Source organism: Pseudopipra pipra, chromosome 18 (genome assembly GCF_036250125.1).
Source record: "Pseudopipra pipra isolate bDixPip1 chromosome 18, bDixPip1.hap1, whole genome shotgun sequence".
Lineage (NCBI taxonomy): Eukaryota > Metazoa > Chordata > Aves > Passeriformes > Pipridae > Pseudopipra > Pseudopipra pipra.
The window spans coordinates 5283057-5307236 of NC_087566.1; the positions used below are offsets into that span (position 1 = coordinate 5283057).

The window sequence follows — 24180 nt, forward strand, 5'->3', positions numbered from 1 at the left end:
GAAATGTCAGAAGTGAAAAGACAAATATTCTTTGCAGCATTTTATTACTTACACGTTCCTCATAACATGTAAGAAACTGCAGAGGGCTGAGAGAGTCTTCCTGCCCATGAAACCACCAACTCATCAGTGAGGATGCCAGCCACAGGCATAGATCTGTGACATCAGCATTATAAAAATTTTCACCAAGACAAGCTCTATCCCAAACGTGGCTTGTTTGGAGACAGCAACAGAATCCAATTTCTCCTAACACAGCTCCAGGGAAGAAGTTTATGTTTTGGCAGAGTGTAGAGTTGTACACTATTGCCAGACTTTCACAGAGATCACAGCGCTTCCCTTGGTGTTACTCTTGGCAGAGCCTTTTCATTGATATCCCAGGTTTTTCTGACCATCTACTGGTCACATGGAATGGTGCTACATTGTAAATAAATGGAATTCTACACAATTCACTACACACAAACATTCAGGTAAGAAAAGTGCAGTTCCATATGTGCATTAAATGCTGCAGCATCAGCAAAGCTGTCTTGCACTAAGTCCAGTCTGGTGCATATATTGGATGCAGAACACCTCACCTTCCCTCAGAGTAAAAGAAGCACATATAAATCAAAATTTCAAATAACTCTGTACTACAAGCAGAGACAGTTAACTAAGTGCACTGGCTTTGCTGTTTCTGCAATTTGTTCCAAACTTCTTTGGACATGCAATAACTTCTAGAAACAAACAGAGATGTTTTACCCTTGTTTTGGCCTTCATAAACACATGACTCTCCATATCTTTGCTGGATTTATTATGGGCAACACCAGCTTTCCTCATAGCTTCATCACTGAAAAAAAAAAAAAGGAAAAAACAAGGCTAGGTATTAATTGAGGACATCAGTAAATACTTTCTCATTTATAGATATAAAACAAACAAACAAACAAACAGAACCCCAAACCACATATGATACTTAAAATCACCACCCTTTAAAGTTTCTTCAAATGATGGAGAACAAAGCCAACATCAATATTCTTTGCAGAAATTCAAGAACAACTGCAAGGCAAGTCATTATTTTACCACCTTGACAAAATACCAGGAGTTGTTCATTTGAGGAAAACTGATTGACAAGATTAATGTTTTCCATTTTGGGGGAACCATTTTCCCCTGAATTTCTACCAGGTCTCGTGCAGCAGGAATGGTGCTTGCACAAGCAGTAAGCTGGTTCAGCTTCCTGAATTAACTCAGTAACAGCCACAGAAGCAAAGAGCAGGTGGTACAGCCTTAAAATGCAGGAGCTTAGTCTGCCACAACTCATTCCCTTTCCTCACAAACCAGCAGCAGGCAGCTGACCTGCTGCAGCCTGCAAGGCAGAACACAGTGAACATCCTACCTGCTGCAGGGCTCTCATGGTAACCTGTTGGTGTGGTCTGGCAGACACTAAAAAAAATGCTGCTTATTTATGAAGTTACTTAAACTGAAGCTGAATCTGAACATAATGCAGGACAAGTATTCCTCCATGGGCAAACAAGCCTTAAAGTGAACTGCTCCTGAAGGAACTCTGCTGTGGAGGAAGAGGCTACATCCAACTCTTTATTGACAATCCCTTTTTTAATGCTTCCCTTTTTGGAAAGGCTGCCTCTAAATCCACACTACTCTCTGAATCCTCCTTAACTTCCCAGTTCCAGTACAATGGCAATGCCTTTCATGTTGAGAGCACTGAAAACTGAGCTGGCAAAAAGAGAAGACAAAGATTATGCAGAGGCAAGTAAAGAAAGTAATGCAGGTAGTGCTCAGTGTCTGTGATACAGACAGTGATCAATGTGGAACTTGGTACCAGGAACTTGGGGAAAAAAAGAAATTATCTACTTTTACATGTATCTACCTTTTCCTTTTGAAGTTATAGAACATGAAAGACATGTTATTATGACTACATCCTCATTACCAAAAATGCCACTCCAAGCTGTCCATGTCCTATCTGTTAGCATTCCAATAAAGGTTTAGACTAGGAGGAAGAAAAAACATACAACTCTTTCCTTGTTTACACATTTAACTGCAATCAACATAAAAATATTTACATTAAAAGACTAGGAAAGTCACTTAAAAAAAAAGTCATAGCTTTAGCCCAGAGTTAAGGATCCCACGTAACGTATGGTATCCTTACGGAACACTGAACTCGACAAAATTCTGAAAACTAGATGGTACCAGACAATCCAACCTTCATCTGCCTCATAAGCACTTAGGAAATGCATCACAAGATGTGCATGAAAACTCTGCGCTTTGGATTTCATGCACAACACTCAAAAGTTGTGGTTTCAAAAGACGAAGCATTCGACACCAACACCAGCTTCAGGAATTCCCCCTCCATTCCCAAGAACCTTGTTTCCAGCCCAAATACGTGCAACCACTCACTAAGGCCAACTGGTCTAGCTGAAACATCTTGCAAAACACGTTCTCCTTCAAAACTACACCAGCTCCCTCCCCAGCTCACACCATGACTGCATGAATCAGTTGTTCCAACGAAAGACGAGGGCAATGAGTTCCAGGGCCAACACCATATTAAGACATGTAAAATCACCACATGCTGCTTTGTGAAATAGAATATTTGATCACTATGCCACTTAGTTAACGAAACCTTTCTTGCTTGAAACAGCAATGGGTGGGCAGGGGGGAGTGTGCTGGTGTGCTGTTAGACACACGCATCCACATTATAAGGTTTAAAAACCTCAAAGTAAAACTTTATTCCCTTGATCTTGTGTGGATAACTGTCTCACACAACATTTCTGTTTGTTACAGATCGGGCATAACAAATGTTATCAATAGCAGCCCTCACTGCAAGAATACCCCTGTAACACACCCCAGCAGAAGGCCCAAAGCAGGAATCACTCACTACTTTATTCACAGTTGCTTGACAGAATACGAGGCCTGAAGGTCCCAGGTCCCCAGCACAACTCCTTCAGCTACACGAGGAATGCAAAGGACCATCCAGCCTCCCTAGTGCCTTGTTCTAGCATTACCTTTCCTTCCAGTTCTGCAGAGATGAAAAAACCCTTCTCACTACACACAGAATCATCCCTTCACAGCTTCACAAACATCCAGGAGAAGGGATTCCCTCTGGCAGAGGTGATGAGGTAAGAAGCCACCCCTGCCAAGTCATGCTGGTACAACTGTCTGTGTGGCTTTGCCATCAACAGTACTGAAGAACAAGCAAGGTTAAAAATAACCACTTTTCCTGAGTTATTTTTAACTTTGAGAAATTTCCCTATCAGGTTCACTGCATGGCAACCCAAACACTTGAAATGAAGATGTATTGCAGTAGCTTCTTCAGTTCACAGTTGTGTCAAAATAAGAATTTATAAATAACTAATCCCTCACTTCCTCTACACTCCCAGGAAGGGAGAAACATCTGCCCTCTTGGACTTTTTTGCCTGAATTCTCACCAGACAACCTATGCTGGAATATAAAATTGAGGCTGCTTTATGAACCGGTTTTGTGATGTGTTTCATGGAGAGCAACAAATGCAGACAACCTTCCTTTTCTTATTTTTCCCTTCATCACTCAAAAAACTCCAGCTGTTCCACTCTTTTTCTGCCTGCTCGTTCCTCAGTCTCCTCCTTTCACATACTCTCCACATTCTCATCTCTATTTCTGCTCAGACATTCTTTCTTCTCACTCAGCTGAGCCACTAACTAAACTGAGAAGACACAAACGAAAACTTCAAGCAAAAAAACAAACACAAAATTAATGGAACACCCCACAACCTGAGTTACATCCCTTTTCTACACTCAACACAATCCCCTTCTAACACAGCCTGGAAGCAGCTTGGGGCAGGAACTGTACACAACCACCACACAACCCAGACCAGATCTGTCCTTCAGGCACCACCAACATTTAAAAACACATTAAGGAAAGGCCTTTAGGAAGGAGACTCCCATGGCACCAGTAAGTACCAGCTCTATGTAAGAGCCAGGATAAAGGGGTACCCTGCAAGCACAAGTGTATATCCACACTCCTACATCACTGCTGTCTCCTGGAACATCCTGGGAGAAGCCAAAGCTGCTCCTCAGCTCCAGTCACCTAGGCTCTGGCTTTTCCTTGACTTTGGAAGTCCTGCTTGGGTCTGCAGTCACACCGAGCCCAGTACTGAAGAGGTTCTCGGGTCATCAAAGGCACAATTCTCTCAAATAACCCAATCATACACACTGACCACTTACACAGGACACTTATTCCTCACAGCATCACTGAAATGTTCATTCACATGTCACTCTTAAAAAGAATAACAAACCAAAACCCCAAAATCTTAAATTCAGTGTTGTAAAGGAAACCCGGGTGTGAAACTGCAACAAATTAAGACTTCTGTACCCAGCACCATAACAAGGCACTCAAAAGGAGTTATGTGAATGGTTCCACACATTTAATTTATCATGTTTATTTCCTCAAAGCTACACAGCATTCAAGGGCACTTTTGTTTGCTTGTTTTGATGAAGCAGCAGAAGAGGAGGAGGAGAAGCAATGAGGGATTCACCTAAGAACACTAATGACTTTATAGAAAGTTTAGAAAGTGAAACATCAGTTCTGAGCACCAAGAAAGTTTGCATGGCTTTGACAGATACACATCATCATTACTTCTTTAAAGAATACTGTAACAGTTTAATTCTGGAACAGCACCTTAACTGAAGTAAAACTACAGGCAGTCAAACAGGAAATTGCTTACATATCTTAAAAAAAAGACTGTCAATTTTATATATTGATCCTTATAATCAACAAATTAAGGTCAAGCTTTCCAAGCCTACATAAATTAGGACTTCAACATTACTTTAGAAGTAATGAACAGTGCTTTCCCTTCTGTAACAACCACCTTGCACAGGACAGAAGAGCCTTCCATAAATAAGAAAAGCCTGGAGAGCAGCAAATTAATTCAAGTAAAGCACTTGTTTCACAACTGAAAGGGCAACAAGTTGAACTTTACATTAAACTACCAGCATTTTTATCTCATATTTGCTCTAAAAAGTCAGAAACAAGCCCATAACAGGCGTTTTCATAAAACCGATTATGTCAAATTTCACACTACCAAGGACAAGGCCAAAATCGAAGCCCTAAAGCAGATGCTGTCAAGCAGGACTGGGAGCCGGTGCTTCTGGGGAAGAGCAAAGTGCAACGGGAGAAGGATAGGAGAAATTAAGTAAAAAAGCAGTCTGAGCAAATCCTGGTACCGGCCCGGGGGAGAGGAAACAGCGAGGTCCGGGCACGAACCCAGGCAGCCCGGGGAAGGCCGGAAAGGCCTCGCAGAGCAGCGCAGACAGGCGGGACACGGCCCCAGGGGCGGCGGGAGCCCCTCCGGCGGGGCCGAGGCCCGCGACCAGCCTGCCCGGCACCGGGCCCGCGGAGCGCACTCACATCTGGCTGACGAGCTTCTGCCGGAAGTTGGTGCTGCGCCAGTCGGTCTCGGGCCCGGTCACGTCCATCGCTGCCGCGGGCACCGAGGGCCGGGCACCGACCGCGCTCCCCCCGCCCCGCTCCGCTCCCTCCGCCGCCGCCGCGGAAGCGCCGCGCGGCCACTTCCGGAGCGCCGGCGGCCCCAGGGAAAGGAAGTCCCGGCGCGAGCCCGGCCACCTCTCGCGAGGGCTGGCGCGGGGCTCGCTGGGAGATGTAGTCCGGCCCGAGGGCACGACAGAGCCCGGCCCCTAGGGTCGCGGCCGCCCCAGCCCCCGGTCCCGCCGCAGCCCCCGGGGCACCGGCCCGGCGCTCCTCGGGCACGGCCGCGGCACCGCCGCACACCGCAGCACACCGCGGGCGCCGCTGGGGGCCGCCCCCACCGCCCGCCCCGGTTCCGGCCGCCACCGCCCCTCCCTCGCCCGGCGGGTTCCGGGTGGCCCATGAAGGCGGAGGCGCCGCCGCCGCTCTCGGTAGGTGCTGCGGGGGGAGCGGGGCCACGGGCAGGGCTCCCCTGTGCGTTCCCCCAGGGGGCCCAGCGAGCCCCCCGGAGCCTGTCCCGGCCCCGCTCGCCGCGGGGGTGCCCGGAGGGGTAACGGGAGGGGTGCGGGGGCAACGACCAGGGGGGCGGCGGGGCCGGGGCAGGGCGAGCACCCCTCTCACCCCGGGCCCGGCAGCCCCTGGCCGTGGTCCTGCCGCCCGCACCAAGCCCCCGAGGAGCCGGCAGGGCGAGGCCGGGCCCCGCGTACCTGTGCGGGTCTTTACCCCGGGCTGCCTCACCTGCGGGGGGGGAGCAGGTGGGGCCACAGCGGGGCTCGGGACCTGCAGAGGCGTTTGCAACCCGGGAATAGAAAGTAAGAGCATAACTGTGTTCCAGCTGGCTTTCACCTCCTCGTCATAGGGTTGGTGGAGAGCCAGGCTGCCCCTTTCAGTGATGTGCAAGCCCAGGTGTCCCTGATGGGGAAATGTCAAAGTTACGGGGTAGAACCTCACAGATCTCGGCATTAATGTGGCGAAGAACGTGAACAAATCTGTGTTTGATAGAGAAATCAGAGCTGGAACATGCTGGAAGAGGCCTTTGCTCTCTTCCAGCTCACTTAATTGTTACAACTACTTTCTAAGTTTTTTCCTCCTTGCTTTTTAATATTAAAGAGTCGTGATTGATTTAAGCAGTTCAACAAACCAGGTTCAAACCTTGCCAGCTAGCCAAGTCTCTCAAAACTCATTGAACATATACAGCTGACTAATTTATAAACTGTCAATTTTGACATAGTTGTTACTTGGTAAAGAGTTTAATCTCATAGAAGCCTCATTAAAAAAAAAAAAAGTGTTGTTCTTATTATGGAAAAGACTTTAGGATTTATGAGGGGCTTTCTAAGAATTCTTAGGATAATTAAAACAATTCTGTCAGAAGAACACGTTCCTGAGATTTCCCAGGTCTATCTGGACATAGCACTAAACACTATCTCCTGAGTTTGGAAAAAAATGGAACTTTATTGGTAGGCCAGTTCTTTTTAGGGTAAACACCTTGTCTAAATATTGTTGGTTAACAGTTCCTTCAAAGACAAGCAGCTGCTCCATCCAAAACAGAACATGACTATTGAAAGACTTAGATGACAAAATAAATCTTGTTTCAAGATTAGGAAGAAGAAAAAAAAAAAGAAAAAAACATAGTAAAAGACAATCAAACTCTTCAAATGATGCTGAAGCCATAAGAGAAAGCATTTTAGCACTGTATTAATTTTTGTTCTCCTTATGGCACTTTTTTGGTAGCACTTGGGCCACAGGCCACCTCCCAAAATGCACAACAGAAAACATTACAACTCAATGAATTTGGGTAAGTTGCAAACTTCTTATGGATAAGGCAAAACACTCAGCTTAGAAAACTCCTACTTTTCAGGTTATGCTAGGGAAAAATCATTTAAAATATCCATATACTTAAATATAGATATGTTTCATGGTTGTTTTGCCATATACACACTAAATATGAGATGTTTTAATCTTGATATGTCTTAGAAATAACTCGTAATAGGCTTGGGGGGGGGGGAAAACAAAAGCAAAAAAACCCCAGGTGTTTTCTGAAAGGAGCGAATGCCAAAACCTGTGAGTCAGCGTAGTTCGCAAAAGCAGTTTGCCAAGTCACGCCTTTTGGGTTCCTCCCACACTCCAACTATACTACTAATGCTGGAAACTGAAAACGGCTCAGAAACTCGGCTCAGAAACTCAGCCCAGAGTGTGTGAGTGCATGTTTCCATTAGTGATGTAAAGGAAGATGGTGGGCACAGACCAGGGGAAGTGTGTCATCATTTGAGCACTTAAAAGTAATGCTGAGATATGATGTGCTACCAGATAGCCTCGTTTCTTTCCTTGTCAGGGGATCTTGGTCAAAAGGAGTTGTTTGGGTTGTTTCTTGTAGTTGTAGAAGGTTCCTAAAGTGAAATATTCCGGAAAGAAGATCTATTTTTGCGCAGTTGTGAATGCATAGAGAGGGACAATTCTGAAAGAAGCAGTGCTGAGCAAAGCTTCTGCCTTTCCTTCACCCCCCTTCTCTTCCATTTTTCTTCAAAAAGCATGAAACTGGCTTAAGTCTTGTCTACACATAATTGTGAACTCAATTGTCTTCTATGTACCAAACAGTCTCACAAGTGCCCATTACAAATTATCACGTAGTTGGTGAATTATTCCACTATTTGCACTCCAGTTAGAACAAACAATAGTTTTGCTCTTCATTTTACATTTTTTGTGGCATCACATTTGTTTTCTGAGCTGTTTTGGCAGGCACCCAGCTGCCTCCCCTTTCTGCACACTCCCTGCCTAGCTGATCTGTTTTTGTGACCCCTGCCCTGTTAAAATGTGGTGCATAGCCAGGTTCTGCCTCTTTGCATCTGCAACCCCTCAGACTCAGCATAACCAGCATTTTGCTCTAATCTTGCATATTATCTTGTCGGGCTTTCAGCTGAAGCCTGCTTTAGATCCTAACCCTTGTTACTCCCTAGGGAGAAATGAAGATGTGGGAAGCCTTAGGGCACAGATATTAAATTTCCTCCAGTGCACTACGACTTTTAAGGGCCCTAATGTATTTGGATCACAACCAGCACAACACACTGGTTGTTCTGTGTTAGGAAAAAGCTATGATGAATATGGCCTGCAAGAAAGAGGACAGAGCTGCACCTGAGGGGCATCGGCAGACTTTGAGAGTGGACCAAGAGGAACTACATAAATTTCAATATCAAAAGCAAAGTCATGCACCTGGGTCAAGAGTAACTCCATATACTGGAGACAAGCCTGGCTAGAATTCAGCTTTGAAAGAAGAGAGCCTGGGGCTCCTGAGGAGCAGCAAGTTGAGTATGATTCTTCCAACAGGGCCCAGCTTCGCACTAGGCTGTGTTCCCACTCTATTCAGTACTTATAAGCCAAAAAAATATGAATACACCATGCCCAGCTTTGAGCTCTTACTGAAAGAAAAACCTGAGAGTTCAGTGGAGGAACCACAGGGGGCAGGAGCACGTACGAGAAGATACAAGCACATGCAAGGCAAGAACACTGGGTTTGTTCAGTACAGGGAAGAAAAGGATAAGGTCAGAGCCAGTTGCCATTTTTTAAGCTAATGGCTACAGGAAAACAGAGCCAAACTCTCCTCTGTGGTACACAGTGCCAAGGGTGAGAGGCGAGTGTCAGTAGGGAAAAAAAAACAGATGGATAAAGAAGAAAACAAATGTGGTGGTTAAACACTCAGTTTTCTGATTATTGACAGGGATGGAGAGTTTGCACTCAACAAGGCTCTCAGCATCCTGACCTGATTTTTAAGGTTTCCCTGCTTTGAGCACAGGTTGGACTAGAGACCTCCCAAGTTTCTTTCCAGTCTAATTTATTCCACAATTTTAAGAAAGCATGGGACCCCCACCAAGCTTGAGCCACCTGTCCATATGGCAGCAAGCTAAACAGATTTGGATACTCGACACCAGCAAGCTCTGGTTTATTTTGGGCACAGCTGATGCACAAGAAAATATCACTATCTGCGTAAAACACCTCTTTGTAGAGATGTAACTGACAGCCACGAGCTCTTGAATACAAAAATGTCTCAAGTTTCCATAGAAACTAACTTGGATAATCCTTCCTGCATCCAGTCATTTCTCTACAGTAGAGAATCAAGGCTGTCAGCACAACTTTCCCACAAAACCACCCCCAAATCCACACATGCACCACACAATAGGAGCATCACTCTGTGACCTGGATGCTGGTCATAGAAGGGGTGAATACTTGGCTGGGTGTGTATCATACCATGTAACACCAGTATCAGACTTCAGCACTCTGGATTATCTACACTGAGTTTAAAGCACAGGATCAGTGCACAGACTATGTCTCACCAGAAAATAAAAGGTGTGTTAGCTATAATGGCAGCACAGAAACTCTGTGGTGTAACAACTGCTCTGAACTTAAACATTCAGGTAGGACAGACCCCTCTAGCACATCTATTTTGCCATGCCATTAACTTTTCCCCTTCACGCTTCTAGCTGAGCTACTCCATTCCTATACATTTGTTCTTAAAAGAAGCAGGATTTTCAGTGAGCACAAGAGCAAGCCAGCATACCAGTGTCTCACTATTTTGCCATTTGAATGATCAAGCTACAATCAATTCCCTAAATTCCTCCTGCCCAATGCCCAATTCCTCAGTCATAAGCCACATACCTTTGTTGTGAAAGCAAGTATTCTATTGTTAATCGGAGAGGGGATTTTGTTTTAAAAAAATTACCCACAACCCTTTTCATGGGCAGTTAAGGAGTTATTTCAATTTAATAATCAATTTCATGCCAGTAGTCTGCAGAAGCATGTTGTGGAAATGGAGTTTGAATACAAGACAATCCCACAGAGCTACCAACAAGTCACTGAGATACTGTAGCTTCCACTTATCCACAGCTTATTACCAGGGACCACTAGTGAGACAGTGCACTTTGTATATAATACAGGAAAGAGAAGGAAGTACTAGATTTCCTTCATGGTCCCTCCATTGCAAGGCATGGCTGCCTTCTCTTCATTCCTAAATGGAATCCAGACACAGAATACAGAAAATTTCAGTCTACTGAAAAAGAGCAGTTTTCTGTTTCTAGGTACCCCTGAGGGTTTTGCTATTTATGGGGGATTTTTGTGTCTCTTTTGTTTTTTAACTCCTTGATTCAAAGTGACCAAACAATGAAAGTCTTCCTACACTTGTCTGTAGAAGTGCACATACAATTACTGACCTCATTTGCCTCCTTCCTCTTTATGTACTAGGCACTCAGTTGTAATACCTTAAAGTTAATCCCTGCATAAACCCATGTCCTCCAACAGACAAATGCAGACCAACATAACTGCAGGCTCAAATACCTTGTGCAGTCAACAGAGAAAATGTCTAGTCTGATTTTCTCTGCAGTTTCAAAGTGATTGGAACAAGGACTTGCCTTCCCCTCTTTCTGGAGACAGCATCCCACAGCACATGAGACAACACTTGTTCTTTGCTACTGTTGAAGAAGCCCAGTGAGCCCAAGGAATTCCTCACCTTTTCCATCCTAGGGTTAGTCCTGCAGCACTCAGCCACTGAATCCTACTGTTAGCAGCTGACCAGTACCAAGAAACTTGCACAAGAGGAGAGGGGAAAGAAAACATATTACTCAGATTTCTGGGAACTTGGCTCAGTCACAGAACTATAGTTTCTTAATAAGAGAAGTAAGAGAGCAGATAGGCCTCAAAAACATCCTTACAAGCAAGAAGCTGATGGTAGAGAGGCTCAGGATAGAGGGAACAAACCTGTTCTCTCTCCATTCTGAACTGTCCTGCTTGCATTACATTTAGGTATTTTGCATGTTTGTTTGTTTTAATAAAGATTAAGCAAAAAAAACCACCCAAATTTGAGGAGGTAGGGTTAAATTATTTTGGGCTCAAAATATATGGTGTATTCAATACATTTCCTTGAATTTTTAACACTGGTGGACACTGACAATGCATAAGAGTTCCTAGATACCTTTACAGTCATTCCCCCCACCCAGCTGGTACATCACACATGAAACAGCACATTTCCACTGTTTGGACTACCAGAGTTTTAGACAGTAACAAAGGCACAAAGCACACAGATCATGGTTAGACCACACCGTTTGAGAAGCAAGCTGCTGTGCTAACAGCAGTATCCCTCCCCAGAAAATTTGTAGTCAGCATTTAGAACTATACTGAGAGAAATACACAAAACTATCAGCTCACCAAGCACACTGCATTTAATCCAGAAAACTCAAACACCAAAACCAGCCCCCTTTTCTTTCAAAGCCCACAACACAACCCCCTAACCCTGCTTCAGTAGTTGCTCTTTGTAACTCACCCAACCCAGCTCCTCCTTGTGCAGCTTTTACAGAGCTGAGCACACTCAGCTGAGTGAATCTTGCTGGTCATCCCCCACAGCCACTTGATGGTCCTCTACCCTTCTTTGTCTTACAGCTCTTTTCTACCAGCTCCTAAAACTACCTAGACTGGAGTTAAGAGGCTTTTCTTGGCTTCTGGCTCAATGAGGACTTAACCACCTATGTCAGTCAGACACCACAGACTAATACCACAAATGTTCACCTTTAATTTGATAGCTTGGGAACGGTTTGTTAAAATGATTGGAATGAGAATTTTTCTAGAGCAGTCTGTTACCACTGGTTAAAACTATGACAATAGACAGGTATACTTATTTATGAGCCTTGGAGCCCAGATTAGGACAGTAGGGGAGTACATGAAACAGCACAGAAGTTCACTGAATAGCCACAATGTGATTAAGAAACTTCACATATCCATGTACAAAAAGAGCTTATGAGTGCTGGCAACTTTCAGACCACATATACTGTACCCACTCAGTACTATGCAACATTTTTTCCACAGCACCATTGATATTTGACCTACACATCCAAAACTGGTCAGTGGCAAATAACTGCGGATGGCAAAATACTCATGGGTAGCTATAGAGAGTGGTGGGTTTCCATATCGTAGAGTCTCTGTGCTCCAGACACACAAGACAGCTCTTGAGTTGATGTAGATGCATGAGTGACCACCCTGAGGGACATCCAGCTCACCAGGGCTAGCCAGGGTACAACCCAGGGGCAGAACTTGACAAAATTGACTTGCTGACAAAATTCAGCAAGTAGAGTCTACCAAATATCTGTAGGCTCAGCTGCTGACTGGCCAAAAATCAGCTGTGGAGGATGATTCAGCTGCACTCCCAGCCTCTGTATTTGACTACACTGGGTTTACCACAGCTCTGCTGGAAGGATTGGTTTGTTCAGCTACTGATGACCCATGTGGTATAATTCGAGTTCATATCTACTAGAACTAGTAGTGAGATAAACTCCCTGCAGATCTCCAAGACAGCCTCACTTGTCACTGAAATGCAGTGCAGATACTAATGCTCCTATAGGCTACAGAATCCCTGAATTATTTATCTTCTTATCTTTTTTGTATTTATTTATCTTATTTACTCTCTTTCATAATACCATTTGATCTTCCTGGTTCCAGTTATCATATTTTTAAGATAGGGTCCCTTCTGGGGCTTTACTTGCTGTGAGCTTCATCCCCTTTCTGTCACTCTTTAAGATTATTTGGATACAGAATATTCTGAATAGTAACTGTCTACAGTCATATTAATTAAAAGTAGATAAATAAAAGCTTGGCATGATTATACAGGTTTCTCACCCTACCCTGCATGTATCTCTCTCTCTCTGGAAAGTGCTTCCCCTGCAATACATTTCTTTGCTAACACTTGCTGCGGGGGTTCAGTGGCCCGTGTAGTTTTATTCTCTCTCATTTATCTCTCCCCAGCCTCTCCTCCACCAATGACTACACTGTATGACACCCTGTAAGATTGTATCAAAGGTCCTGACGTTTCCCCTACTCATGAAAAGTCTTTGAATTCAGAAAACAGTTCGTTTGTTACTTTCACTTCTGCTTTTTGATACAATGATTTTACTCTCATAGAGACTTCTTTTGGTACAGCTCTCTAAGAAGAGGAAAAGATGTAACCTGTTTTGGACCATTAATCACATTAAACTTCATTAAGAGAGTCAATTTGAATCAGTTCCTCATTTGGACCATATCTCACCTTACTTTGGTTTTGCTGCATTTATTCCCTTCTGGTGAAATGGGAAATTACTGATCAACATCTTATTACACTCACTGTTTCAGTTGCCTTTCTTACTATATTATCTCCCTTGCTTCAATCCATCACTCTTAGTAGTCCTCAGGAGCAAATCAAATGATACTGTAATGTTTTGCCTGCTTTCATTTTATTTCTAGGAAAAGCATCAACCTGTCATGAAAAATAATCCATTACTCATCTCTTCAGCTGATGATGGATAGTTTCCCCTGTATAATCGACCTGAGTGCTCCTCAGAAGGATGTCTCACCAGAGCTCCTATTCTGAGCTGCTGTCTTGGTTTTGCTGGCAAAGAGCAGACAGGCATTAATACACTTTTTAAGGGATTTTTCCATCCCATTCACCATGCAATAACACTTAGCTAGCTAAGTGGACAGTGTAGGCTAACTTCCCTCAGGCAGCACAATAAAGATTTTCATGTTTCTTGGTGTCATCCAGGTAGCTCCTTCCTCACTGCCCATACACCAAATACCTGCATCGCTTTGAGAGATTTCCTATGCTGCACTTGCTATCTGTGGCTGGCACAATTAAACAATGGTTCCATTTCTTCAGTGTTTGTTTGGATTTGCTGGGTTTGTTTTGCTTTTGCTTCCCTGACTGCTGATAATCCCTTGTGACTGTCCCTTGTGCCACTAAGCTATTTCCCAGGCCACCGGAGGAGAGGCTGTTATAAATATGATAAGCAGCCATATCAGCTCTGTTACTTCCTTTTGCTAATTTGGGGTGTTTTTTACTGTGCTCTGACAACTGGATAGAGTCTATAAGCTGTAACTGCTACAACTTCTGACATCTTCAAAGACAATGGAAAGGGTAAATTACAGGATGGTAGAAGAGGACTCATGAGATTTGGAGTGCTTAACCATAGACACGAAACACAATCACTTCCAGCCAGCTTTTTACAGATGTTTCCCCATATGCTGTAGGGGACCTTCCCACTGTGCCAGTGGCAGCCCTAGAAAAAGGTACAGGATAGCCCTCTACAGTGCCTATGCTGGAGGAAATACCTTCTGGAGGGAATCACGGGGGAAATGGAGAGCAGTTGTGCACAATAGCTTGAAGTTGTCACGATAGAGAAACTCACAGTATACTGTATTTCATACAGTATTTTACAGAATTACAATTAGAAATGTGCTCAGCTACAGAAAATAGAAAAAGCAAAGACAGGGAGAGAGGAGAACCCTCTGATTCTGTGGTAAGATATCAAGAGAAAGATGGAAGGTGCAGTTTATATTGCAGCAAAGTTATCTGAGGATATAATTTGGACTTTGTCAAAAATTCAGTCTGTTTTTTAATTATAAATGATGCAGAAATGCAAAAGAAACAAGGGGGTTTGGTAGTGGGTTGGGAAGTGAAACTCTTGCTAAGAAAAAAAATTATCCCCATATGATACCTACTCTGGCTCTTGGACTGAAAACCCGAGAGCCAGAATACTTGTTTGAAAATCCATGTTCTGCCACTTTGGTGTGCTGATGTCCATCTGCCTATTTCCAGTATCATAATTCAGAATCATTTCTTCAGGGTAGAACGGTGTCTCCACTGACTGAAGAGTTGCTTTGATTTATTTTCTGTGACGGGCAGGGGTCAGAGGACCATTTGTAAAGCAAAAGCCACAAACCTTTGCTGATTCTGTTGTCTCACAGATTTCATTCTGCTACAGCTGGTGGCTGAACATTTTTGCCTGGGATGGCGGAGGACCAGGAGCTGACTCAGCCACACAAAGCTCAACTCGAGCCCTCCCTCCAGCAGCGCACCAGCAACACGTACCGCAGTGCCGAGCACTCCCAGGCCCTGCTCAGCGGCCTCGTGTCTCTCCGGGACAGCAGCATCCTCTTCGATGTAGTTCTGGTAGTGGAGGAGAAACCCATTGAGGCTCATCGCATCCTCCTGGCTGCATCCTGTGACTATTTCAGGTACCCCTCAGTCCGGCAGTAACGAGCACGTGTCTGAATGTTACTCAAACCTGCGGCACCCAAATCTTGTGTCTTGGCACACTGGTTCTGGATCTGAAATCAGACCCACGAGATGGAGCTGACTGTGTTTCAATATACTAACTATGGCTTTATTCATCTCTCTGTTATTTCTCTACAGAAATAAAGCTCTTGTTCCTGCACACTGAGCTTACCTCCACTAAATTCACTGCCTGTGGTACTTGGAGGTTTATAAAGAGGAGAGACTATCTGAACAGATGCCTTCTGCATAAGTGCACTCTGGCTTTTAACATATCCTTAGCATTGTAAGACTTTGCCCATTGTGGTGATCATTTCATAATACACAAAAAGTCACTGGAAGTGGGTCACTCTGTTATGTGCCCATAGTGTGACTGCCTGTGCATTAAACCAGGCATTCCCCAGTCACTTTGATGAGTAGTTTCTTGAACTGACTTTATTTCCATAGAGCAAAGAAACAAATCGAAGGCAATCCAGACAAATTCTAACTGGAGGAAGAACTGCTCTATCTTAGAAAAAATTCCTACAGTCCCAAGTTCCTCTGTTTTAACTCTTCCTCCGGACCCAAAGTATCTGCCTTTGACTATTGACTATCCATATGTACTGGGCCTGTATTTAAGTCCTTCAGGTCTGAACTGTAACTTTTAGATGGCCCCTACTCTTTTCCTGCAGAATCAAGAGTTACTTTGGTAGGTCCTGAAGGCCTGTACTCTTTGTATCATTAGCTTAGAGAAGAGGTAATCCCATAGAAGTGTCTAGCTAGGTTTTTATCTTTCTGAATATTTTTTATGTTCCCAGGACAACATAAGATAAGCAAACTGAAAATAGCTTCAATGCAAATCTGCCATAGCATGTGCCATTGTCTGTTTTGCAGAGGAATGTTTGCAGGAGGACTGAGAGAGATGGAACAAGAAGAAGTTCATATTCATGGCATCTCCTACAATGCAATGTGTAAAATCTTGAACTTCATTTACACTTCTGAGCTGGAACTCAGTGTGAACAGTGTACAGGAAACCTTAGCTGCAGCCTGTCAGCTTCAGGTGAGGTACTGGAAGATGTGACAAAAAAAAAGGCAAGAAACAAAAGCAACAATGAAAGAAACAGAAAATATGGATATCTGGTTAGATCTAGTCAGGGGTGAATAAGAGCATGAGTCTGGATAAGGATTTCCAGTGCTGTAGCCACTGGAACTAACTGTGGAAGGGTAGGAACAATGAATGAGTATTGCACATCTCATTTGTGCCAAGGATTTCATTACTTATAAACATTTACCATTTCATCTAGAGGACTATTTCATATAGCATTCCATTCTCACTGAAGCTTATGAAAGCTTCCCTGGAACCTCTGGCCTATGGTAAAGGACAGACTTTGCTGCTCAGAAACTACTGCACTGCTAAAGGTCTTCCCCAGTTGAATCCACAGGCTCATAACCTGTCCTGACCCCTCGCTACAGGAAATCCTACCACTATAGTTTCTAACTAAGTGCAGGGTTCACATGCCTCTAAGATAAGTACTTTTCTCTAATTTCCCCTGCAGCTAACTGCTGCACAAGGCTTTGGTACTTAAACTTTGTGAGCGCTCGCTTTGGTTGGTTTTTACACACTTGGCAGCACTTTGTTAGCAGAGGGGCTCTTGGACAGCAGCTGTTTTCTTGCCAGTAATTCCTCCTGCCAGATACAACTTCAAGTTGTATTCAGAAGACAGTACTGAATATTCATTTTCCTTTCCAATGGCTTCTTGTGCTCTTGAGTGATATATTTGTTACAGATACAGTCTGTTATATAGTATGCCTATAGGGCTCTGAAAGGACAAATATGGAGTGCTTGCAGTACAGTGTGGCTAGAAGTTCTATGTTATGATCTTCTATGTACCCACGTTGAGTTCTTTTTCTCTGCAGAAAGGTGAGTAGGGTACCAGTGAACATGGTGATCAGACTGTGAGGAGAGCAGTCATCTTGAGGAATTTTCTTACAGTCATCCCAGGCTTCTGTCCCGTGTCTCCCAAGCGTGAGGCAGATGGTGTCTGAAATGAAAAATCTCTCTCTCTTGCAGATTCCAGAAGTCATTAAGTTCTGTTGTGATTTCCTCATGTCCTGGGTAGATGAAGAGAACATCCTCGATGTGTACAAACTTGCTGACCACTATGACTTGAGGCATTTGAGTGATCAGCTGGACTCCTACATTTTGAAGAACTTCACAGCTTTCTCAAGGACACAAGTGTACAGACAGCTACCCTTGCAGAAGGTCTACTCCCTTCTCAGCAGCAACCGTTTGGAGGTTAACTATGAGTTTGAAGTTTATGATGGAGCACTTTTTTATCATTATTCTCCAGAACAACTGGAGGCAGATCAGGTCTCCCTGATGGAGCCCCTTAAGCTACTTGAGACAGTTCGTTTTCCTCTGATGGAACCCCAGATCCTGCAAAGGCTTCATGACAAATTAAGTCCATGTCCTTTAAAAGATACAGTTGCAGATGCATTAATGTACCACAAGAATGAATGTCTTCAGCCAATGCTTCAGAGCTCCCAGACACAGCTGAGATCAGAGTTCCAGTGTGTAGTGGGATTTGGAGGGATGCATTCTACTCCATCCATTGTCCTCAGTGATCAAGCCAAGTATCTGAACCCCTTGTTGGGAGAGTGGAGGCACTTTACAGCTGCACTAGCCCCCAGAATGTCCAATCAAGGGATTGCTGTTCTCAATAACTTTGTGTATTTAATTGGTGGAGACAACAATGTAAGTGGTTTTCGAGCAGAGTCAAGGTGTTGGAGGTAAGATAAGGATAATCCTGCTATCGTTTTTATTGCCACCCTGTTGCCTGTTTCTAAGTCAATAAGCCAATAGCACAGTCAGTACCCTTGCTGGCCAAAAGATTAGGAACTGAGCAGGAGCCTCACTGAAAGAAAACACAAGAAATGAGCCTCGTAGTAACAGAAAGCATCCAGCAGCGCTTATGAGACAAAGCCCAGCCTGGCAGGGTAGAAACAGCTACTCATTCAAGAGAATTACATGTGCTACTTTCTGCCTTTTGGAGGGGAGAAGGAATAAGGGTGTGGGAACCAGTTATGAACCTAGAACTCAGGGTTGTCTAGATGCTCTTGAACTAGGATTTTCTGGAAGTCCTCTTTGTGTAGTTTTTGTCCCAGTGCAAAGGGATATAGCAACCACACAGGGGTTTTAAGTAAAATTCTATTACTAATAGATTTTCAAGAATCAGTGTGCACAACAGCAGCATTCCAGAGTCCTTTTATAGTAGTTATTCTGTGACAGGGAAAAGAGCAGGAGGAAGGATCAGATTTAGACCTTCATGCCTATTATATTGCAGAATCAGATATAAACCCTGTTGTCTTTATATTGTGGTCATTTTTCCTAGTTTTAGCTGAGTTGCTCTTATTTTGTGGCATGCATAGTTTCACTTCACAAAGAGGTTTTTTTGTAACTAAAATTAGCAGATGAGTTAGTTTGATCTAAAAGTGAATCATGAGGTTCACTTTGAGCAGCAGATATTTGGGGAAAAGAATCAAAGAACCCACTACATATTTATGCCCTTCTTGTACTCTTGAGGATCCAGATTTAGTCTTTGTCCTATTTTTAGACTGTTTTACCTTGTAGAATGACTCTGTGCAGAGACTTTGATATGTAACCTGACAGCAGTGTATAAGATAATGGAAAACACAGGCTTTTATAGCATGATTATGTCAGCTAAAATACATCTTCTAAAAATAGCATGAAAAACAACATTGCTAATAATAAAATGTTGACAATGCCAAATTTCACTTCGCTTACAGCTGAGCTCAATCTCAGCCGAAGACAGAGCAGTAACCCACATCTGTGGTGCTGTCTGCTATTCCAGCAACGATTCCATGGCTGTACAGATAACTTTCTTTGATCCCATTCTTTTACAAGGTACGACCCACGGCACAACAGATGGTTCCAGATCCAGTCCCTGCAGCAAGAGCATGCTGACCTCAGTGTCTGTGTTGTGGACAACTATATATATGCTGTCGCAGGCCGAGATTACCATGAAGACCTGAGGGAAGTGGAGAGGTATGACCCTAAAAGCAACACTTGGGAATATGTGACACCTCTGAAGAAGGAGGTAAGGAGTGCATTAGCCACACACACACACACTACTACAGTTCCCCTTCCTGATTTAATCTTTTTAGATGTTTTTCTCATGAGTAACTTTAAATTTGCTGATATTCAGATGGAAAACAGTAGCCTCTGTGTATGGGATAAATGAATTACAAGAAAATAACAATATATGTAAATTACATTTTTATCTTAAATGCTTATTTTTCATGTTTTCTTGTTGGTTTTGCCTGCACCCTTATTGTGTTAATCCTTAAAAGTATTTAAAATTGAACACATAACATGAAGGAAGCTCCCATTTCTCCTGGGCAGGTAAACTATGAGCCACAGTATTGCAAGCTTCTCACTTACAGTCCTGACAACATGATTTACTCCTGATCAGAAGAGATAATTCCCCAGTAAGAAGGAACTTATAAACTTCCTAGTTCCTGGACACAGAAGTGAGATTGGGTAACAAGTTCTGGAATTGGGATTATGAGTGAAATGAGTTCTAAATTCTAATGCTGCTAAAAACCACAAGAATTTCCATTTTCAGGTTAAAAGTGCTGCGAAGAAGCAAGATAGATAGAGACAACTGCTTGATGAATCTTGGTTAGGGATGAAAATTAAAATCCTGAGTAATCTTTCAAGAAACTATGCTGATTTCTACAGTAACTTTTAAAATTCTTGGGCCAAGTGACCAGCACAAATAATCCCTCATAACTGAGAATCTCGGGACACCTTAAAAATATAAATATTACTGCATTTTACAAAAGGGATGCAGGAGGCAGAGGAGGATAAACAGCTTGCATGAGGCCACAAATAATAAATGTTGTATCAGTGCTGAAAATGTAAAAAGCCTGAAGATTCAATTGAGTGCTACTAAGTAGAATAACTTACATTCCTGATAACACTGCTTGTATAAGAAAAATCACCAACAGAAAGGCTTCCAGGTAGACTAGGGAGAAAGTTTATAGTATGAATGATCTCCTAATCGAGGAACACTAATGAAGGAGACTGCTGCAGTTCTGAAAATTTTAGAAATTCTAGTGTATTTCACTCAGAAATTCTTATAATCTTACAGAAACTTACAATCACTTAGAAAGAATTGTCTATAAGAAAATCCTTTCAGATTTTGATGTCACTCCCTTAATGTCTATTCCATACCTTGAAACTTGGAGAAATACATAAATCCAGGCCTCCACCTCTTGCTTTCCCCCGTGGTGATGCAGGTTTACGCCCACGCGGGAGCGGCGCTGGATGGGAAGATGTACATCACCTGTGGGAGGAGAGGAGAGGACTATCTGAAGGAGCTGCAGTGTTACGACCCAAGGACTGACCGCTGGGAGGTTTTAGCAGATGGCCCAGTGAGACGAGCTTGGCACGGGATGGCTGCGCTGCTGGGGAAGCTCTACGTGATCGGAGGGAGCAACAATGATTCCGGCTACAGAAGGGATGTTCACCAGGTGAGAGCGTCATACCTGTGTCTTCCTTGGTGGAGTCTCTCTTCTGGATGCTGGCACGCTGATGTAATGCCTTTCTCCTGCTAAGTGTACAAATAAAACTATCTGCCCAGCAGTGGCTGCTGCACCAGCTCTCCCCCACTCAACTGCACAGCTTGCAGTTTACTGTTTGCCTTGAACACATTGTCTCAACCACAAAGCATTAAAGCTCCAGCACTTGGAGTTCTTATCAATTTTAAAATGTTTTTGATGGAAAACATTCATTGGCATGCACATACCTAGTAAGTAGCATATCAACTAAATGGACTTAGTGTTGTCTTCTCATGTGCATTTTTTCTAAGTTGAGGGCTTCTGAATTACCAATGTGTAATTGCAGGACAGAGCTGTTAAGGATATGTTGGATGGCCATTGAATGTACGGTACCTGATGATAAGTGATGTGTGGAGAGAATTCTCTTGAATCTTGTTATAGCTTCTAGAACTGCTAGAGACTTGAAAAGAAGACACAAAAAGTAACTGCTCTTACACAGCCAGTGGAAATGGCAGAATTAAATCTAGCTGAAGAGTGTGTCTGAATGATAAAAAGGTGCTTACAAGTAAAAGCAATTATCCAAGTAGGTACCCAATGAAATCTAAAACTCTCCAATGTGTGGTGCAGAGACAGCTTAGCAGGTTTGTTATATTTGTATGTTCCAGCATATTTTTTTCTTATGCTAACAGATGCATTATGTCTGACCTTATATTAACACGTCTCCAGCTCTTTCACTTTTGTGTGCATTTTTGGAATGACATACAGCTGTTACTCCAGCAGCAGGGTCAGAATTTGTGATTCAAAGCTATGTGGCAACTATGCACAATCTTCTGCTGAATACTATACTTCTACTACACAGTGATATGCTCTCTCCACTATCAACACACTGTCAAAAGATGGATGATATTCTTCCTAAATAGTTTGCCATATGGCCAGGCTCTGTCACTAGGATACAAGTTCAATTTTGGCTAATCTCTTTCCTTTTTTTTTTTTGCAGGTTGCCTGCTATAAGCCAAGCACTGATCAGTGGACAAATGTATGTCCACTTCCTGCAGGACATGGAGAGCCAGGCATTGCGGTCCTGGACAACAGGATTTATGTCTTGGGAGGCAGATCCCACAACAGAGGAATCCGCATGGACTATGTCCACATCTACGATGCAGAGAGAGACTGTTGGGAGGAAGGACCCCAGCTGGAGGATGACATTTCTGGGATGGCTGCCTGTGTCCTCACGTTGCCCAGGGCTATTTTAATGGAGACAGAGAAATGGCTCTCAGAATGGCACGCAGACCGAATGAAGCATCACCTTGACTTTCCATCAGAAGTTATGAGCGTATCAGACTGGGAGGAATTTGACAATTCAAGTGAAGATTAGAAAACTTTAATATTTATTTTTTTGCCAGTGGATGAGGAATTTGAGGGTTGGAGAAAACACTTAAGAGATTTTATATGTCTTTCTTATATACGTAACTCAGTATTTAAAGGTTTTAAATATAAGTGTTGCGCACAAAATCAGTATCTACCCATCTGCAAGTGTTCTGCACAAAAATGCACTTACAGGCAGTACCTGCCCACCTGCCAGAAAGCAGCATTTTTAAAGTAACCACAGAACTGCCATTCCCCCCCCCCCCCCAGTTGTATTGAGGGTTTTTTGCCTTTGAAGGAGGCTTTTCTCAACCTTCAGCATGGACAGAAAAAAAGGCACAGAAGGCTCAGCTTGACTAGCTTCTTTCCTTCCAGCTTTTAGCTTGAAATCGCTTTTTGAGATTTTATTTTTCCTTTTCTTTTTGGTAATAAAACTTCCCAGCCAGCTTAACACAGGGAGGTGACACCTGGTGTCCCTCTCCTGTGCCAGGTGTCAGACAGCTTGATTGGTTTTTCAGCAAGATTGAACATACAGAAACAGGAACAGTAGCAAGAAAGTCTGAACCTTCATCTCATCTGGGCATGCAGCCATCCTTGTAACTGGGAGAGAGTCTGTGAACTGACACCCACTCCTGAACTTCTCTACTGCAAGTTCTGTCAATGCAGTGGAAAGAAGATTTCTAGAAAAAAACTCTCTGTACAGAGTGTGGCAATCTCATCGTTCCACTGTCAGACACATTTGTTCTCAACCATAAATTAATAAATCCTTGTCAGAACTTTTTTAACTGCTGTCTCAGTTTTATTAACAGTGATGTGGAGGCTGAATGCTAGAGAGCTTAATTAGATCCTATAGTACTACTACAATATCAGTGAAGTTACACCAGCCTGGGAAATGGGCAATTTTTTCATTCTCTTATTATATGCTTTAGAAGAGGATGAAGAGAACAGAGATTGGTTTGCCACAGCAAAAGAAAAAAATAATAACGAGATAACAAGAAGTATTGAAGATGACATTGGTCCAAGACCCTGCAGTAGTTGAACTAATGCCAGGAGCTACAGCTGAGAAAGATAAGGCATAGTAAATCCTTCCTTCATGAGGCCTTAAAATAATTGGTTCCTGACTACCATCTTGCTTAACATTAGTTTAGAAGCTCATTGAACTAGTGTGATACCTGAATAGTGTGAGATCTTTCCTCTTGGAAGGGTGGGAAGTAATCAGTGCTACAAGTGCCACCAGAAAATCTTGGCAAACTACCAAAAGCTTTTAAATCTTGTAGCAATAACGGGGTTGCAGAGGGGCAAAACCAAAGTGACAATCAGAATGACTGTCAGGGGTCATCACATCACAACAAATACTGGACTTCAGTGCTACTTCAGACTTAGAGTGAGTTCCTGGATACCCCATTGCTTGGGGATATTCTGTTATGGAAACAAAGATGTTTTCAAAATGGATCTAGGTGATTCTACATTAGTAGGCTAGGCTTCTGGAAAAAGATTAAAGAGTATTTGCACACTTCTTTAAATAAGTTCAACAGCTTTTTCTTGGTAAGAGGGGCTTTGGTTGAATTTTATTCTCCAGCACAGTCAATTTTCACCTCAGTTTCTGAACCTTTGCCAATTGGCAAATAAAACAAAAGACTTGGTAACTGCAGGAAACCCTGTTTATGAGCTTTTTCAGAAAAATCTTTTTTTGATAATGAACTCTGGACTGCACACAGAGTCTGGAAATACAGACTTTATTACACTGCAAT

General features: G+C 43.2%; 2 protein-coding genes across 7 annotated transcripts in view; one reads left to right on the forward strand and one right to left on the reverse strand.

Moving 5' to 3' along the window:
* Nucleotides 1–20846, reverse strand: part of MED15 (mediator complex subunit 15) — a 41088-nt gene extending 20242 nt beyond the window's left edge. For 3 of the 5 annotated variants that reach the window (XM_064674741.1, XM_064674738.1, XM_064674737.1), the window contains exons 1-2: nucleotides 5368–5536; nucleotides 733–820 (exon numbers count right to left, since the gene is read on the reverse strand). In XM_064674741.1, coding sequence (XP_064530811.1) covers nucleotides 733–820; nucleotides 5368–5435 — 156 coding nt within the window. In that variant the 5' untranslated portion in view covers nucleotides 5436–5536. Of the gene's footprint in view, nucleotides 1–732; nucleotides 821–5367; nucleotides 5537–6183; nucleotides 6203–20738 lie in introns of those variants that run through there. The other 2 variants (XM_064674739.1, XM_064674740.1) reach the window with 2 other exon arrangements.
* On the forward strand, nucleotides 5784–23214 carry KLHL22 (kelch like family member 22). Of its 2 annotated transcripts, none has more exons than XM_064674744.1 (7): nucleotides 5784–5876; nucleotides 15196–15465; nucleotides 16376–16541; nucleotides 17553–18271; nucleotides 19407–19599; nucleotides 20804–21037; nucleotides 22062–23214. In XM_064674744.1, the coding sequence occupies exons 2-7, from the start codon at nucleotides 15239–15241 to the stop codon at nucleotides 22437–22439; spliced, it is 1917 nt and encodes a 638-aa protein (XP_064530814.1). In that variant the 5' UTR covers nucleotides 5784–5876; nucleotides 15196–15238; the 3' UTR covers nucleotides 22440–23214. The 2 variants fall into 2 exon arrangements, with proteins under 2 accessions (XP_064530814.1, XP_064530815.1); XM_064674745.1 differs by having other exon boundaries at nucleotides 5803–5876; nucleotides 15213–15465.
* The last annotated feature ends 966 nt before the right edge of the window (nucleotides 23215–24180 follow it).

Excerpts from the sequence above, each read along its gene's own strand:
- KLHL22 (XM_064674744.1), top strand. The coding sequence starts at position 15,239 with ATGGCGGAGGACCAGGAGCTGACTCAGCCACACAAAGCTCAACTCGAG. Across the intron at positions 16,542-17,552 it reads CTGCAGCCTGTCAGCTTCAG|ATTCCAGAAGTCATTAAGTT; the intron begins GTGAGGTACTGG and ends TCTCTCTTGCAG. Across the intron at positions 18,272-19,406 it reads GCAGAGTCAAGGTGTTGGAG|GTACGACCCACGGCACAACA; the intron begins GTAAGATAAGGA and ends TTCTTTTACAAG.